We start from the raw sequence: 18,365 nt of genomic DNA, 5'->3' as shown, positions 1-18,365 counted from the left end.
TAACCTTGTGGGAAAAAGAAGCCATAGATCTTATTGATGGCCACTTCTCCAAGTTACTGAACACACTTGCAGGGGCATTTGAGCGGGTGCCTCTGTCCGGCGTGTATTTAGGAAACTCTGAGATGGTACAGAGCCACAGTGAGGATGTTTTTTGCGGCTATCTTGGGCCTTCCCTGTCTGTGTTCGGCTGCGACTATTATACTCAGGAGGATATGGTCCCTATGCAAAACACCCAGCTATTGAAGGCTGCAGTCACCACCGCAAGTATTTATAAGTCTGAAAATGCGCAGGGGGTCACCATATTGAAGATACCTATCGGAATCACACCCATACCGGAGCCTAGCCCAGGCACACAACGCAAAGACTTTGTTCCTTCACCTACCATATCCCTGGTCCGGGAGGTCTGTGGTGTCACAGTTCCGCCGAGCGGCTGTGATTTTCTTCTGTCCCCACGCAGAGGCTGTGAGTGGCGGTTGGTGTAAGGGAGAGATCAATGTGGTCTTATCCTGAATGATCTGAAAATTAAGGCGAGAGTGAGGTACCGCTTATGTGTATGGGCAGGCTGCCTTTTGATGCCGGGGAACATGCAGTCGAGTTGTCCCCTTCTGTGTGGTCGAGATTGCCTACAGAAGCCTCAGAGGATAGGAGTTGGTTAATCTTATGTACTTTTCAGCGACTGGGAACAGTACTAATGTTGTAGTCCGCTCTATATGCTGATGAATCTTGTCGCTCTAGAGAATTTAAAAGTGCATATACAAAGGTTTGCTTTAATGTTAAGTTTGCTTTCTATAAAAAAAGGACGCTACTGCTGATCTGACTGTTATAATTCACTTTGTCTCGAACAATTTGTCTCCTACATAAGAACACTGTTAATGATGGAGTAAGTTAGGTGTAAAAGCAGTAACTCTCCTATGCCTCAAACCTCATAAACACCTTGGGCATCCCTAAAAACTTTGCTGATCTTTATTTGAGTAATGTGGAACTGGCCAAAAGACATGACAACTACTACAGCTAGCAACCAGATGTGCCTTACTAAGCAGGGAAGTGAATGTGAATCAATAGACTCCCAATAATGTTGTATGTCCAGAAGCAATGATAGGCCTCCAGAGGATAAAGACGTCACATTTGAGCTTTTCTCTATGTTCTATCGGATATGGTTTAAGCTAATTAACCTTTTCAACACAAGTCCCCATAGACAAGGTCATAGGGCGAGTTATAACCACAAAGCTTCATCTATAAAATCGTACTTTTTCGATCCCTGCCCAGGTGGCTCCATACTTCTCACACACATCACTATATAGTTCTCTGGTTGCTTACCATTCAGAGGCTAAAGGCATGGTTTCCCTATATATATATATATATACAGAAGTTAATATCCTTTTAATATTGGTCTTCCCTACAGTTATATTTCCTTAAGACTCGGTCAGTTGTGGCATGGGTAGAGATTGGGGGTTGCTGGGATCTGGCGCCAACCCATGGGCCCTGGGTGGTATCGGATTCAAGGAATTTCCTACTAGACCATGGCTGTTAATAATACTTTTATGTAAGTTTATCCGCAAGATGTAGAATAGTTCTGCTAGCAAAATGGTTAATAATACTATATCTTGATTTATCTCTACTTATAATAACTGTGGAACATTTGTTATCATTTTGTTACTATAGCTTATATAATTCAATAATTAGGGGAAATTAGAGTTACGAATTTTGGATAATGGGTTTTCTTCTACGATTGCGGGCACCTTTAGTTTATTTCAGGAATCAAATTGCTTTTTTATGTTAATACCCCACTATTTTATGTAGGCTCCAGGAGTGAACTGATGTGATTCAAACCATTTATTTTATACCATACACGTATTTTTCTCATACTATAGATGCTGGCTCTTAAATCATCTCTCCCCCCCCCCCCCAACAACTTAAAAGTACTCTGGAATTCGTAAATTGCATCCAGAGGCGAAGAGCGCGGTTTTTCTCGTAATATACCGCAATAATCTTTTTTTCATAAAGCTTCATTAATATATACTGTAGGGAGGGTTATTCAAATCACTGTCTATTCTGATAGTTAATTCCTAGAATTTGATTATATCTAAATAGAATCCCAGTTATGGGTTAACAGCTCTATTTTGCGCTATATATGAGGTTTTTCAAATTATCCTCACAAGTACCATATGCAAATCTAACTACTCTGTTTCATTATTGTATAAAGTGAAGTGAGCTGCATTGAGTACAAAGTATTATGATATATAGACCTTGAAATTCTTAGCTACAGGATGACAGTTTTTCTTTTTTTTCTTTTTATATATATCCCACCTAAGGTTGTTTAGACTTTATACATACGAAATATATATTTCATTCTATAATATATTATTGTTACTAGCTCTGTCTTCCTATTGACACAACATTGGACTAGTGGGTTGGGGTACTTAATTGACCCCTGAAGAATACGGAGGACAATTTTATTTTATTTCTTAAAGTAAAACTAGAAAATATGAGGTTTATTATTTTTCTCCTTTTAATATGGTTCACATGACTGTGATGTAACAGATACGAGTATATATGTTGATCAAAGTGATTGATCATTTCCATTATTTTATTATTTTCTCTGCTTTTTCTTTTTGGTTCCTTGTCATGTGTATACTGGTATCATGTTTGAACCATTGTGTGTTATTGTATTGTACATTTAACCTCAATAAAAAATAATTTAAAAAAATTTTTTATCAGGTAAGCATTTTTTTATTACTCATTGAATCCAGTTTTAATTGTTTATTTTGGGACTTCAACGTGGATAATTTAGGATACTGTTGTAAGAAACCATGCCATAGACTAAACACATTCTTAGTTAAGGCTTAATATTGTATCCAGTTCGTTCTATTCCCTCCCGGAATCCAACATAAAACAACCACTGAAGGAATTAGAAGAAGAAAAGTCCTGTAAACTGGACTTTTTAAATATACCTTTTTTTATTATACTCACAATACATCAGTTACGTTCTGTTCAGTGTTACTGTTTATTAAATAAAAATTAACACTTTTCAAGACTGCTGTTGCCTTTCTATTTATCTTTTCGGAATACCCTATTCTAACGTCAAATTTGAAGACTTATGGCTACTTATCAAAGTGTATTAGATAATGTGCTGTTGCTTATGAGAATCGATTGTTACCCATGCGTTTATAATGTGATTCAAGTTACATACAAAGAAAGACTCTATGATCTAAATATTAATAGTTTAAAGGAGAGAAGTGCGGGGGGCGGACCCGGACGCAACCAAGATGGCGGCGTAATTCCGAGCTCCGTGAACGGCACAATGGTAACTTTTGCTAAACAGGGGACCGACCAGCACTAACTACCACAAATAAGAGGGCTCATTACACCTAGGAGCCGAGGATCACCTCCGGTGGCAAAGAACGCTACCGCAAGAGCTGAGAGCCTGTCCTTTGTGAGGCCTGACCACACCTAACACCTATTACGCAGTGGGAACTGTGAAAGGCAACACCCGGCTCCGGGAGGACTCACAGAGGCTCCTGTGTCCTAATAGACTCCAACGGTCAGTGGTGAGGGCTACAGGGGGAACCTTTAACCCCTCTTCTAATCCTATTAGACAGGACAGAAAGAGCTTTGATTGCTGGGGGACTGACAGGATTGTTCCGGCAGGTCACATACAGAAATTTAAAGGGAACTACTGCCATTTTCAAAACTATCACCAGAAACTGGATAAATAAAATATAGTTCACAGGCAGACTTATACTTACTACTCCCTTTACTGGGGGTGAAGACTTGGGACATTATTACTATTTTATTTGAGTGGATATACTCTGGAAGACACTGGTGGGAGTGAATTGGGGTGCAAGAACTGTACTAGTAATAATCTTGTCACTGGGTTCTCGGCTATCATAGCCAATTGAAAGTGTGTGGATTACCACTAATCAACGCAACACAGCTACCACAACTAATTTTTGGGTACTAGACCCCGGCCTGGCTGTATACCGCTAATATGGCGTCTAAGCAAAAACCCAGACAGGAAAAGTCAAGTAAACCCCAGCCAAGCAAGAACCAATCTGTCACATCTTACTTTAATGCAGCAGAAAAAAACAGCACATACTGACAACGCATCGCCAGGGGCTATTGACACTCAAAAAGCTCCAGCTGTGGAATAAGACTATGATGCACATGATTTAATACAAATCCCGGCAGATGTTCTTTCCTCCCTCCCTTCTAAGCAAGATATAGCCGATATTGTCCGTGCATGTGTCAGAGAAGAATTGGCAGACCTTAAGCAGGATGTACATGCACTAGGCTTTCGGGTTGAAGCATTGGAGGATGGCATTGACTCTATGAAGGAAGAATTCACCCAATTACAGGCACGTTATGATGCCCAACAACACTCTATGGAAATGTTGTATGACAAAGTGGACGATTTGGAAAATAGGAGTAGGAGGAAAAATTTACGAATTCGTGTGATCCCTGAGTCTGTCTTGCCCAAAGATCTCCCCAACTATCTGCCAGCCTTGTTTGCACATTTGAAATCATTCCATGGGACAGGGCTCACAGGGCTTTACGCCCCAAACCGCTAGCAACAGCACCCCCCAGGGACATAATTATTAAATTTAAAAAATTTAGGGACAAGGAGGAATTGCTTGGCCTCTCTAGGAAGAACCAACCGATAAGGTTTAGAGGCACAGTTCTGCAATTCTTTGCAGACCTGTCTCATAGAACCCTCCAACAAAGGAGGGATTTTGGCCCTCTGACGCATCTTCTCCGTCTCAAAAGAATTCCCTATATGTGGGGTTTCCCAACCCTTATTATGGTAATTCATGAAGATAAACGGCACATCTGCAAAGATGTCTCGGAGATAGGGGAATTCTGCAAAGCCCTAAATCTGGAGGCACCAACAACATCCAATCTGCCGGATGGACCTTCACTACAGCAAGACCAAGGAACCTCAGATGCTTTTCAAAAATGGAGGACAGTAGGCAACCAACAGAAGAAGACCTCCTCATTACAACAAGTTCATGCTCAGGATCCTGAAACCCAAAGACTATCGCAACCTAGATCTCCGAGGTCAAGAACTGGACGGTAACTACTAGGATAATAATACAGTTTATTGATCCCTTTTGGGTTTGGAACTGAACTTAGTTATGCAGTCCTGATATATTTTATTGCTGTTGACTGCCTGTTATTTTAATATTTGAGATGCTGACTGTTCTGTTATGTTATGTATTTTCTTGTCTTTTACAATCTAAATAATTATTTAAAAATAGTCCCGATACCGTTTTTTTCAGAATAGTGGTGGGGAGGGTGGAGAGGGCCCTTGTGGCTTTGTCTTCCCTTGGCATCACTACGGTTCATTGGTACCTGGCTCTGTTATGTTAATTTGTTTTTATGGGAATGTTGTTGTTTCTTATGTTGGGCTATATTCATGGTTTTCATTGTGCTCCACTCAGACAGACAGTAAAGTAAACCACACCCTAACACATACTTTATGGATCCAGAAAATCGTAGAATAACTTTAATCACCCAAAATGTTAAAGGGTTTAATTCCCCCAGTAAGCGGTATAAAGCGCTATCTGATCTAGCTAAAAGGGATGCAGACATTCTCTTTTTTCAGGAGTCCCATTTCAAAAAGCACAAAGAACCTGCATATTTTGGGGCTCAATACACTCAACCCTACCATAGCTCAGCGGGGGTTAAGAAAAGAAGGGTTAGCATTCTTATACGGAAAACAATACCATTCACACTTCAAAAGCTTGATAGGGACATGGATGGTAGATATGTTGGAATAACAGGATTATTATATGGAAGAAAGGTATCGTTCCTGAATGCTTACGCTCCCAATTCACAGCAACCACCATTTTTTAAAGCACTGTTGCGAAGGTATTTAGACATGTTACAAGGCATAGTGTTCTTGGGAGGAGATTTTAACTTTCCATTTGAACTAAAATTAGATTCCTCAAACCCCAATACTATGATCTCCCAAAAGACCACAAACTTCCTCTGGAAGGCCCTCAAGGATCACAACCTGTACGATGTGTGGAGATTTGTAAATCCAAGTAGGAGGGATTATACCTTTTCTCTCACCCGAACCGGTCCTACAGAGGATAGACTATGTTCTTACAAATCAAGAGGGCCTCTCATTGGTAACCACAAGTAATATCTCGCTGAGCTCATGGTCGGACCACTCGGCTGTAGAGGTTAGATTTAAATGGCCAGACACGTACCATACCTCTGTAAACTGGAGGCTTGACAACTCCCTCTTAAGTAATTCCACGAATTTAGAGAACTTAACTAAAATACTGGTTGAATATTTTGAAATAAACACTACCTCAGTTACAGATCCCTATATACTTTGGGAGGCACATAAATGCACCATTAGAGGAGAGTTCATCAAGCTTAAATCTCACACACAGAAAATAGCTTGACAATTATATAACACTTTGACTTCTAGACTAACCCAGGCTGAATATGCCCATAAACAATATCCCTCAAATTTCTTACTGAGGAATTAACATTATACGGAATGCATTCCAATTTCAAAATAAATGCGAGTAAGTCTGAATTTCTAGGTTTGGGTCTCTCTCAGGTTGAAATTGACAATATTGAAAAGACTTATGAATTTAAACACCAAAAGATGTCTACAAAATATCTGGGGGTATATCTCTCCACTTCCCCTCAACGCCTTGTTATGCTTAATTATACCTTGTTAACCAAAAATATTCAACAGGAACTACGATCCTGGGAAAATAAAACCCTGTCCTGGGTGGGAAGGATAAATGCGGTTAAGATGTCCATATTGCCAAAGATATTATATTATATATCTTTCAAACTATCCCAGTAAACATTCCAGATCCCCAAATTTGTGCGCTACAAAAAATCATCAATACATTTATCTGGCAAAATAAACGACAAAGGATAGCTAGGTCCACAATGTACCGCACAAGAGACAATGGTGGTTTGGGGGTCCCGCAATTAAAATACTATAGATGGGCGGTTTTTCTTACCCGGATAGTATTGCAGGCACTCCTCACATAAATAGTGGGTAGTGATGGAACATACTCTGGCTAACGTTTTGCAACTGGGAGGGAGTTGTTGGATTCCCCCTCAACACCGACAACTAGGACAGAATACCCCCAAAGTAACTTTAGAGACATATAAAATATGGGACAAACATCTTACAAAGATCTTAAATGTCTCCTCAAGCATTTCACCACTGACCCCTCTGGCCAACAATCCCAGTTTACCAATACCTTTGGCCCCTACTTCAAAACCCTTTACCACACTATCTGACATACACAAATGTTATGATGTTTTACAAAATAAGAAAATAAAACCCAGGGCAGAACTGTCGGATTGTTTTGGAGGGATATTTTGTCATTGGTTTAGGTACCACCAACTCACACACTACATCAATAATCATGTACATAAGGACGATATACTTAGGCCTCTCACACCTTTCGAAACACTCTGCCACATGAGTTCCCCTAGAAAAGGCACATTATCTTTAACCTACAAACTACTCTTGCAGCACCACTCTGTGAAGTTACCAACCTACACAAGTAAATGGGATAGGGAATTACGAAATCACCCTACACATGAGGACTGGAAATACATTTTTCAAAATATAAATAGATATTCTTCCTCAGTGCAAATTCAAGAAATGAACATTAAGCTTCAATGTCGGTGGTACTTCACACCTTTTAGATTATCCACGATATTTAAGAACACATCAGCGGCATGCTGAAGAGAGTGTGGATGTCCTGGAACCTTTATACATATTTGGTGGGATTGCCCCCTTGTGGCCCCATTTTGGGTTAATATCATTGATGCAATTAAAAAGGTCATTGGAATCACATTGCCACTAGACCCAGTGGTACTCTTATTTAATAAATTCCCTAAGGTACGTTGCAAACTTAGACTCCAGCTATTATACATCCTGGTCAACAGTGCAAAAAAGGATGATACCCCAGAACTGGAAACAAATTAGGCCCCCCACCATGGAAAAGTGGAGAGAGGTGGTATCATCTACAATTTTATTAGAAAAGTATCACTTTGTTATTTCTAAGAGATTTGACGATTACTTATCTATCTCCTTTTTGTGGGAAGAATATTCTACATTAAGCACCACAAAATATGTTAATAGGCAAAGAACATAGTCTGTCTATGGGTCAAAGTTAACAATTAGGTTAATTATATGGAGCTTATAGTATAATGATCTTATATTATTCATTTTTTCTGTTTAAACCTTTTATGAGTATGTGCTCATCTTTTATGATAAAAATTTCTTTTGTTCCCTTTTGATTTGGTTATTGTTTGTTTAATTGATGATGTAAAACTACAATGTTTTTAATGACTGTGAATTGAAAGCCTGTAATGTTTTGACTATCACTCAATAAAAAATTTTAAGGAAAAAAAAAAAAAAGGAGAGAAGTGAAAGAGGTGACATGATAGAAACCTTCAAATATATGAAGGGACTTCCCACAAAAAAGAAATACCAAATCAAAGGGACACCATCTTAAGTTAAAGGGTTGCAGATTCAGGGGGAAATGTGAGTTAGCATTTTTTTTTTTACAGAAAGCGTGTTGGATTTATGTAATAAACTTCCAATAGAGGTGGTAAACGTAGGGACTGTAAAGGAATAAAAAAAAAAATCTGGGACATGCATAAGGCTATTCCAAGAAAACAGTAACATGTGAAATGTGTAGACTTTATGGGGCAAATTTTATGGGCTCTCCATGCACTTAACAGCATAATCTACTTTGGATCCCTTGCGGGGCCGGTTCGCACTTGTGAACCTGCTCTCCGCATTGTAAGAAGCAGCAGTCAGGGTTATTGCTCGCTCAGGGTGATTGACAGGCCCTTCCCTCGCGAGGGAAGGGGGCTGCATTACACACTTTCTTGAGTGTGTTATGGTACGTACCAGGTCAGCAGCCCATATCGTTGTTGTTTTTGGGATGACCCAGTTAGCATACTCATTAATTCTATCTCAAAATCACTAAATATCTCAAATATTTATCTATTTAAAATAAGGAAATAAAACAGCATTAAATAATTGGTTAAAGGTAATTCTTAATGGTTGTAATATATAAATATATTTTTACAGGTCTAATTCAAAAGGATGGAATGCAAAAGATGATGCACAAACTGGAAGCTTAGATGAAGATAATGAACCAGGTGAAATAAGCCCTATGCTTTCTGATGGAGCACTGTCATATGCTGAGGAAGGTAAGTTATTTAAATACTTTCATCCCACCAAGGTATTAGACATATTTTCTGTCATACAGTTTGTGAGAGTCCACGATTCATTTCTCCTGGGAATTACTTTTCCTTGCCACTAGAAGGAGGCAAATATTCCCAAGCCCCAAGAGCTCTATTAAACCCCTCCCATTTCTCTGGTACCTCTTGTCTCTTCCTCCACTGGAGGAGGTTGAAGAATGAAGATGTGCATTTGAATTTTCAGTGAGAGGGGTTCTCAGACAGAGTTGAGGCCCATTACTTCTTAGAGTACAGTGATTGTTGGAGGGATGTATTTGGAGTATAGGTAGTGGCATATTTTTCCCTATTGGGATTTAGTCACAAGCCTTTCCACGGATGTTGCAGGGACTTTTGCCACTTCCTTTTGGTACATCTGTATACTCCTATTCCAGATCCTCTGCTATTATGTTTCAGTACTGGTTTTGGCTTCCAATTGCTTCCCACCAGTGCATATTGCTAAGTACTTATATTTCTTTCATGTAAGTGGCAAGAGTCCATGAGCAAGTGACGTATGGGATATACATTCCTACCAGGAGGGGACAAAGTTTCCCAAACCTCAAAATGCCTATAAATACACCTCCCACTACACCCACAACTCAGTTTTACAAACTTTGCCTCCTATGGAGGTGGTGAAATAAGTTTGTGCTTAGTTTTTATGATTTTCTTCTATGATAAGCGCTTCTAAGCATTCTGAAGCCCAATTCCTCTCAGAGTACAGTGTTTGTCAGAGGGATGTGAAGAGAGTATCGCCTATTGATTTTATGGTTTCTCTCACGGGAAATCTTTTCAAGGGTTCTCTGTTATCGGTCAGAGGAATTTATCTCCTACCTCCCTTTTCAGATCGACGATATACTGTTATATACCATTACCTCTGCTGTTAGTTTTCAGTACTGATTTGGCTATTTGCTATATGTGGATGGGTGTCTCTTGGTAAGTATGTATCATTATTTAAGACACACTCCGCTATGGTTTGGCACTTTATGTATTAATATAAAGTTTTAAATATATGTTTTTTACTTATATTTGCCATGAGTCAGGTCTATGTATAGTTCCCTTTTGCAGTCTAAACAGTTTCAGTATAGGAATAATGTTTGGGAAGTTTATTTAAACTTTTTTCTTACCTGGGTTCAGTCTTTTTCTAATTTGACTTGTTTCTCAATTTTTTTCGGGCAAATCTAGGCTTGCGAGGACACGAAATGCTGTTATTTATTGCGTCATTTTTGGCGCAAAATTGTTTTGGAGCGAAGTTGCGCTTTTGATGCTGCAAATTTCGTAATTTCCTGCGTATTTGTTGACGCTAGTTGTTTTGGCATGAAGTTGCGTTTATGGCGCGAGTTGCGTCATTTCCTGGTGTTAGTTTTGCGCCAACATTTTTTCTAACTTCCTTTTGCGTAATGCTTCATTCTTGGCGCAAAAATTTAGTTATTTTACACCACTCCCTCTATTGCTCGCTGTTTTCATGAATTTTGGAAACTATTATGCCTGCTTTTTTATTTTATTTTTTGTTTTAAAATAAACATCTTTATTTTTCTGTCTACTGAAACTGTTACATTTTGGAAATTGAATGTTTTGCCTAATGTTATTTTTCTGTTACATTTTACAAGATGTTTCATTCTGATCCTGACTCTGATGTTACTATAGAATCTATGATGCCCTAAAACACAATTTTACAAAGCTAAGTGTGTTCTTTTCATGTTAAGCTGTTATTTTCTTCTGCTCAATCATTTGGCATTTATTTATATTATGCTTAAAATGTTTCTATATGTACAATGAAATTTACTGTTTTTACTTACTCAGTTCATGTACTTGATTTCATCTGCAAACATCACATGTTATTGCAATTATCATAAAAGGTTATGACTGCTATTATGCCTTTAAGTAAACTTACGAGGTCTTTTCAAAATTAAGATTTATTTAATTTTGTTCTGACCGACGGCATACTTAAGTTTATTCTACTGATGAAGGTTTTCTTTGGCTCAAAGGATCCTGTATCAGAGACAGTTTTATTAAAAATTCTCCTTATTTTTCATTTGAACATTCTTTGTTCTTTGTTAAGGGGAATTTGTTATGTTTAGCTTTTAGGAGCCTAGTCCTCCTATTAAAGTGTCAGTAAACCTAAAATATAATGTTATATAATTCTGCACATAGTGCAGAATTATATAACATTATATTAGTGCTATCGTTGTAAAACTTAATATTCCCTTTTAATTTTTTTAAAATATGTCCGTTTTTCAGACCCGCTCTGTGCGCTCTTCTGAGCGGGTCTGTTTAATTCCACAGCGCATCGGGCCAGCTGTATAGTCACAGCCTGGCCCGACCGCGCCATAACACTAAGTGCAGCTCGCTCCTGCTGTCAGACAGAACAGGAGCGAGGTGCACTTAGTGTTATGGCGTGGTCGGGCCGTGCTGTGACTATACAGCTGGCCCGATGCGCTGTGGAATTAAAACAGACCCGCTCAGAAGAGCGCAGAGAGCGGGTCTGAAAAACGGGCATATTTTAAAAAAATTAAAAGGGAATATTAAGTTTTATAACGATAGCACTAATATAATGTTATATAATTCTGCACTATGTGCAGAATTATATAACATTATATTTTAGGTTTACTGTCCCTTTAACTATGTTATTTTAAAATCTGAATTTTAAGATTTTAATTTGCTCCTGAGGGTTTTTCCTATTCAATATACTTTCTGTATTATGTTCTAAAGAATGGTTTATCCTGATTCTCTTTTGGGACTGTACGACTATTTCTATGGAAATTGGTACTTATTTTTAGGATTCTTTAGACTTTGAATATAACCTTAGTAGAGCATATTCATGTACTGTTTATATTTTTAGCTCAGCCTTTATCTGTGGCTGCCATTACTGTTCTTTCAACCTTTTTTGCTGAATGGTTAGCATAAGCCGTTTCAGTTTCTCAAGTATATAACTCTGTTTACTTCTGATGTATTCATTTTATTATGTTTACTGTATTTATTATTATGATTTCAAATATATTTTATTATCTCTAGCTTGTTCGGATAATAATTTGTTTAATTTCTATTATCTCCACTTCTGGATGTTTAGAATTTTTTCTGCCCTACTTTTAGTCTGGTGATGTAGATCAGTTGGTGAATATCCTGACTACAAACACTTGTTCTAGATCCAAAGGTCTTAGTTTCATATCCCGGCAGGGTTAATACGTCCCTTTGGCCTTTTTGAGGTCAATTTATTGTGTACCATTTATTTGGGTAATAATAACAACTGTTTATCAGCTGCTAATTTGGTTAACTATGAGTGCAAGCACTGAAAAAGCATTTTTTCCATCTAAAGGGAAGAAGAGTCCACATCTTTATTCATTACTAGTGGGAATTAAGAACCTGGCCACCAGGAGGAGGCAAAGACACCCCCGCCAAAGGCTTAAATACCTCCCCGACTCCCCTCATCCCCCAGTCATTCTTTGCCTTTCATCACAGGAGGTAGCAGAGAGGTGCCGGAATATCGGAGGTCTCTTATGAGGGGTTCTACCCTTCGATATGGGACAGGAGTTTAAGTAGCCATTTAAGCTTCTCAGTTTGAGGTCCTGGGTGAACGTTAGAGTCCGGAGATGCAGAGGGAGCTTCCCTTTGCGACACCATCCCAACTCATATTAACAGCTCCTATAGCAATCAGCGTTGAGGAGTTTTGCAGATTGCTTTCTTCTCTCAAGTCCATGTCAGGAGCGCAGCTACCACCTGTCACACTTGAAGGGCTGTGTTCCTCTTCCGCCACGTAGATTCTGGTAAAAATCGTTTCATTTTTACATAATGATAACACAGAAGTCAGGGCCACAGTGTGTCGCCTTTATCTTTATAGAATCAAGGGGTTATATTCCTATAGAGGGATTATTGAACAGGGGGGGTATGTACATGATGAATTTATTATGTGATTGCTGTGTTGTGTGGCTCTGGCATTTTTTGTGGAACGGACAGGTTCTCTTCAGGGAGTTTGCACAGTTTTTTTTTTTTTCTTCTTTTTTTGGTGTATTTTTCTCCTTGGGGCGGTCCTACGTAGACATCCTTGTGACCGGGTGGAGCCTCTTCACTTCCGGTCTGATCTGCGACAGAGGAGACAAACCGGTTTCTGTAGTCCGGGTCATAGGATGTGGTGAGTCCCCTGGCCATTGGTGGTTATAAAGGTGCCTGTCTTATCTTCTTTCTAAAAGCTATGGAGGATTCTGATGCGTTAGATGGTACTCCCTCTCTATCTAAGTCTTATACCTGTGTTATTTGTGAGGTTTTGGTAGTCCAGCCTGCGCAACTGTGTTCCACATGCCTTGAGAAGGCTACGACTTCCAAACATAAGAGAATGTCTATCAATACTGAGCGTCCACCTCTGAGGGATCTCCGTCCCGTGAGGTGCATTTCCCAATGGCGTCCCCTATCCCACATGCAGCGCCCCAGGGTCCAACTGTTGCACCTTCGGGGAAGATTGCTTGGCCCCCAGATTTTGCGGACCAGCTTGAAACGGCAGTTGCTAAGGTGATCCATGATTTGCCGCGTTCTGCTAAGCACAAGCGTAGAGCTTTTGATAGCGTCCCAACCCAGAATTTGTCTGTCGGACGCCCCAGAGGGGTGGTACGAGGCCCAGTCCGACGCATCGGAAGAGGCCCTTTCAGGGTCGGAGTCCGTGTCATCTAAACCTCCGGCAGCGGAGGACCCAGATTTTCGGTTTAAGATGGAGAATTGCGTAGTCAGAAAGTGCTGGCTACGTTAGGGGTTCCGGAACCCAAGCTTCCAGAGCAGCCTTCCATTCCTAAGCTGGATAAGGTTTACCATGACAGGGTGGTTCCACAGTCTTTGCCGGTTCCTGTCAAGATGGCGAACATTATAAAGAACGAGTGAGAGTGGTTAGGTTTTTCCTTTTCCCCTTCTCAATTTAAAAAGCTTTTCCCCATCCCAGAGGCCCAGCTGGAGTTGTGGGGGACCATTCCTAAGGTGGATGGGGCTATCTCCACGCTCGCTAAGCGCACGACGATTCCTTTAGAGGATAGTTCTTCGTTCAAGGAGCCTATGGATAGGATAAGAAGTTGGAAAACATGTTACGAAAGATGTTTAAACACACAGGGTTTGTCTTTCAACTGGCAGCGGCGGTAGCCGCGGTTGCTGGAGCTGCGTCAAATTGGTGCAATGCCTTATTTGACATGATTGAGGGTGAACCCTCTTTCAAGGAGGTGCAGGAAAAGATAAAGGCCCTAAATTTTGCCAATTCATATACAAATTATCCGCCTGAATGCCAAGGTATCAGGTTTTTCGGTTCTAGCTTGCAAGGCTCTGTGGCTAAAATCTTGGTCGGCGGACATGACCCCTAAGACGAGGCTGCTGTCTGCCTTTTTAAGGGCAAGATCCTGTTTGGTCCAGGTTTGGACTCTATCATATCCACGGTTACAGGGGGCAAGGGTGCCTTTCTTCCCCAGGATAAGAAGGCGAAACCTTTGCAGGGATAAGATGCAACGCCCACAGCCCACTGCGAAAATTGACCAATCCAAGGGTGCCTGAAAGCCTGCTCAAGCTTGGAACAAGTCTAAGCAGCACAAGAAGCCCATATGAAGGGGCGGCCCCCGACTGGTCTGCAGACCGAGTGGGGGGGCAGATTGTCTCTGTTCACCTGGTTGCAGGATGTTCAGGACCCCTGGGTTCTGGAGATGGTCACCCAGGACTACAGGATAGGGTTCAAGTCCTCTCCATCCAGGGGCAGATTCCTTCTGTCAAACTTGTCGGAAAAAAGAGAGGCTTTTCTGGGTAGTGTGCGGGATCTCTCCGCTCTAGGGGTTATCGTACCAGTACCCCAGGCACAAAGGGGTCTAGGGTATTACTCCAATTTGTTCGTGGTCCCAATGAAGGAGGACACGTTCCACCCGATTCTGGACCTCAAATGTTTAAACAAGTTCCTGGTCGTTCCATTGTTCAAAATGGAAACAATCAGATCCATTCTGCCTCTACTTCAAGAGGAGCAGCTAATGTTCTCTATAGACTTGAGGGATGCCTACCTTCATGTTCCGATTCACAGGGACCATGTCAGGTTCCTCAGATTTGCCTTTCTGGATCAGCATTTCCAGTTCGTGGCCCTCCCATTCGGTCTGGCGACGGCCCCCGAGAGTCTTTACCAAGGTCCTGGTGGCCCTTCTAGCAGTAGCCAGAACCCAGGGCATCGTGGTGGTGCCCTACCTGGACAACATTCTGGTTCAGGCGTTGTCATCCCATCTGGCAGAGGTCCACACCAGGTACCTGCTGCAGTTACTTCAATCTCACGGTTGGAAGATCAATCTCGAGAAGAGTTCTCTGGTTCCGAGTACCAGAGTGGAGTTCTTGGGCACGATCATAGACTCCGTGTCCATGAAGATCTTTCTCTCGGACAAGCGACACACAAGGATGGCGTCTTCCTGTCTTGCCCTTCAGTCTACAGCGAGGCCATCTGTAGCTCAGTGCATGGAAATGATTGGGCTCATGGTTTCCAGCATGGACATCATTCTATTTGCCAGGTTTCATCTCAGTCCTCTTCAATTGTGCATGTTGAGACGGTGGAGCGGCGATTATTCCGAACTGTTGCAGCCGATATTCATGGATGAGCAGACTCGAAATTCCCTCTCCTGGTGGACCCGCCTGGATCACCTGTCCATGGGGACATCCTTCCTGAGACCGTGGCACAGGGGAAGTGGTCTCGCTTAGAGTCTTCTCTTCCAATAAATATTCTGGAGCTTTGAGCAATCTACAATGTTCTGGAGGCGTGGCCTCGTCTAAGAGACTTCAGCTTTATCAGGTTCCAGGCGGACAATATCACCTCAGTGGCCTACATCAACCACCAGGGGGGCACGAGGGGCTCCCTGGCAATGAGGGAGGTGTCTCTGATACTGGAGTGGGCGGAGACCCACAACCGTTTGCTCTCTGTAATCCCCATCCCGGGTGTGGACAACTGGGAAGCGGATTTCCTCAGCAGGCAGACCTTTCATCCAGGAGAATGGTCTCTCCACCCCAAAGTGTTTGCGGAGATCTGTCTCAGATGGGTACGCCGGAGATAGATCTCATGGCGTCAAGGTTAAATTGCAAGCTTCCCCAATACGGATTGAGGTCAAGGGACCCCCAGGCAGAGCTAATAGACACATTGGCGATGCCTTGGGGGTTCGGTTTGGTATACAGATTTCCTCTGTTACCGCTTCTTCCTCGGGTAGTGGCACGTATAAAGCATGAGAGAGCGTCCTCCATTCTGATTGCTTCTTCGTGGCTGAGGAGGACGTGGTTTGCGGATCTGGTGGGGATGTCATCCTCTCCGCCGTGGAGGTTACCCTGTCGCAGGGATCTGCTGGAGCAGGGTCCTTTTCTACATCAAAATCTTGATTCTCTGAGGCTGACTGCATGGAGATTGAACGCTTAGTCTTGTCAAAAAGGTTTTTTTCTGAGAATGTGATTGACACCCTGGTTCAGGCAAGAAAGCCAGTCACTTGTCGCATCTATCATAAGGTGGGGAGGACTTACGTGTCCTGGTGTGAGAGTCATGGCTATTCAGGATTTTGTCCTTTCTTCAAGAGGGTTTAGAGAAGGGTCTTGCCGCTAGTTCCCTAAAAGGACAAATTTCGACTTTATCTGTTCTGTTACATAGGAGACTCACTGATATTGTTCAGGCTCTGTCTGAAATCAGGTCTGTCTTTAAGCAGACCGCTCCCCCTTGGAACTTAAACTTGGTACTTATGGTATTGCAGAGGGTTCCATTTGAACCTATGCATTCTCTTAACTTAAAGATTCTCTCATGGAAGGTTCTCTTTCTGTTGTCCATTGCATCGGTAGATAGTCGTTCCTTCCTTCCTTATGTCCTAACCCTTCTCCCAAGGAAAGGTTACTTCATAATCTGGACGTGGTTTGTGCCTTGAAATTCTATCTTAAGGCCACAAAGGATTTAAGATAATCCAAGGCACTCTTTGTCGTGTATTCAGGAAAGCGCAGGGGTCAGAGGGCTTCTGCTGCTGCTTTGTCTTTTTCGCTGAGGAGCCTGATCCGCTTGGCCTATGAGACAGCGGGACATACGGCTCATTCCACTAGAGCGTTAGCTTCATCTTGGGCCTTCAAGAATGAGGCCTCTATGGAGCAGATTTGCAAGGCAGCTACCTGGTCCTCCTTGCATACCTTTACTAAGTTTTATGAATTTTACGTTTTTGCTTCTGCGAAAGCTGTTTTTAGGAGGTTCTACAGGCTGTGGTGCCCTCAGATTAGGGGTCCGCCTTTTACCCTCCCGGTTTCATTCAGTGTCCTCTAGAGCTTGGGTATATGTTCCTACTAGTAATGAATGAAGCCGTGGACTCTTCTCCCCTTTAGATGGAAAACATAAATTATGCTTACCTGATAATTTTATTTCTAAAAGAGGGAAGGAGAGTCCACGGCTCCCGCCCATATCTCCTAAATTTAATATTCTCTTCTGGCACCATTTATACCCTAATTTTTCTCCTACTGTTCCTTGTTCCCTCAGCAGAATGACTGGGGGGATAAGGAGAGTGGGGGAGGTATTTAAGCCTTTGGCTGGGGTATCTTTGCTGCCTCCTGGTGGCCAGGTTTTTAATTCCCACTAGTAATGAAGGAAGCCGTGTATCCTCCTGGGAGAAAACGCTATATAATTACTTGACTGCATGAAGGTACGGTTCTCAAACCAGTTCTTCTGGTGGAGGGCAGATTACATTGTTTTTGGATGAATTCAGTCCAAAATCCTTGTTATTCTTAGGCTCTGAATAGATTTTTAGAATGAGACCTTCTATGGGAAGATTCTTTCTTTCTCAGTACACTCTGTGAATTTTTTTTTCAGGAGTATTTATACCCGTTCTTTAGCAGGAACAGAGATTGGGTTTCTATTCAATTCTATTCTTTGTAGCTAAAGAAGAAAGGTTTATTCAGTCCAATCTTGGATCTGAAGACTTTATATTATTTTGTAAGAGTCTCAACATTCAAGTTGGCGACTATAAGGACTATTATGCATTTTGTTCAGCAAGGTCATTTAATTTTACAGGACGTTTATCCACATATTTTATTTCATTCAGACCATTTTTGGTTCTGAGATTCTCTTTTTTAGATAAGCTTTACCAATTTGTTTCTTTTCCATTTGGTCTAGCAACAGCTTTATGAAT

At 41.3% G+C, this 18,365-nt stretch overlaps 1 protein-coding gene across 1 annotated transcript in view; it reads left to right on the top strand.

Annotated features, from left to right (window-relative positions):
• Positions 1 to 18,365, top strand: part of TRIM37 (tripartite motif containing 37) — a 1,136,753-nt gene that overhangs the window by 988,687 nt on the left and 129,701 nt on the right. Inside the window, exon 22 of the mRNA XM_053707386.1 lies at positions 9,092 to 9,213. Coding sequence (XP_053563361.1) covers positions 9,092 to 9,213 — 122 coding nt within the window. The remainder of the gene's footprint in view (positions 1 to 9,091; positions 9,214 to 18,365) is intronic.

Source organism: Bombina bombina, chromosome 3 (assembly GCF_027579735.1).
Source record: "Bombina bombina isolate aBomBom1 chromosome 3, aBomBom1.pri, whole genome shotgun sequence".
NCBI classification, from domain to species: domain Eukaryota; kingdom Metazoa; phylum Chordata; class Amphibia; order Anura; family Bombinatoridae; genus Bombina; species Bombina bombina.
The sequence above is the reverse complement of the archived record's forward strand: the minus strand, read 5'-3'. Positions and strand labels throughout refer to the sequence as shown.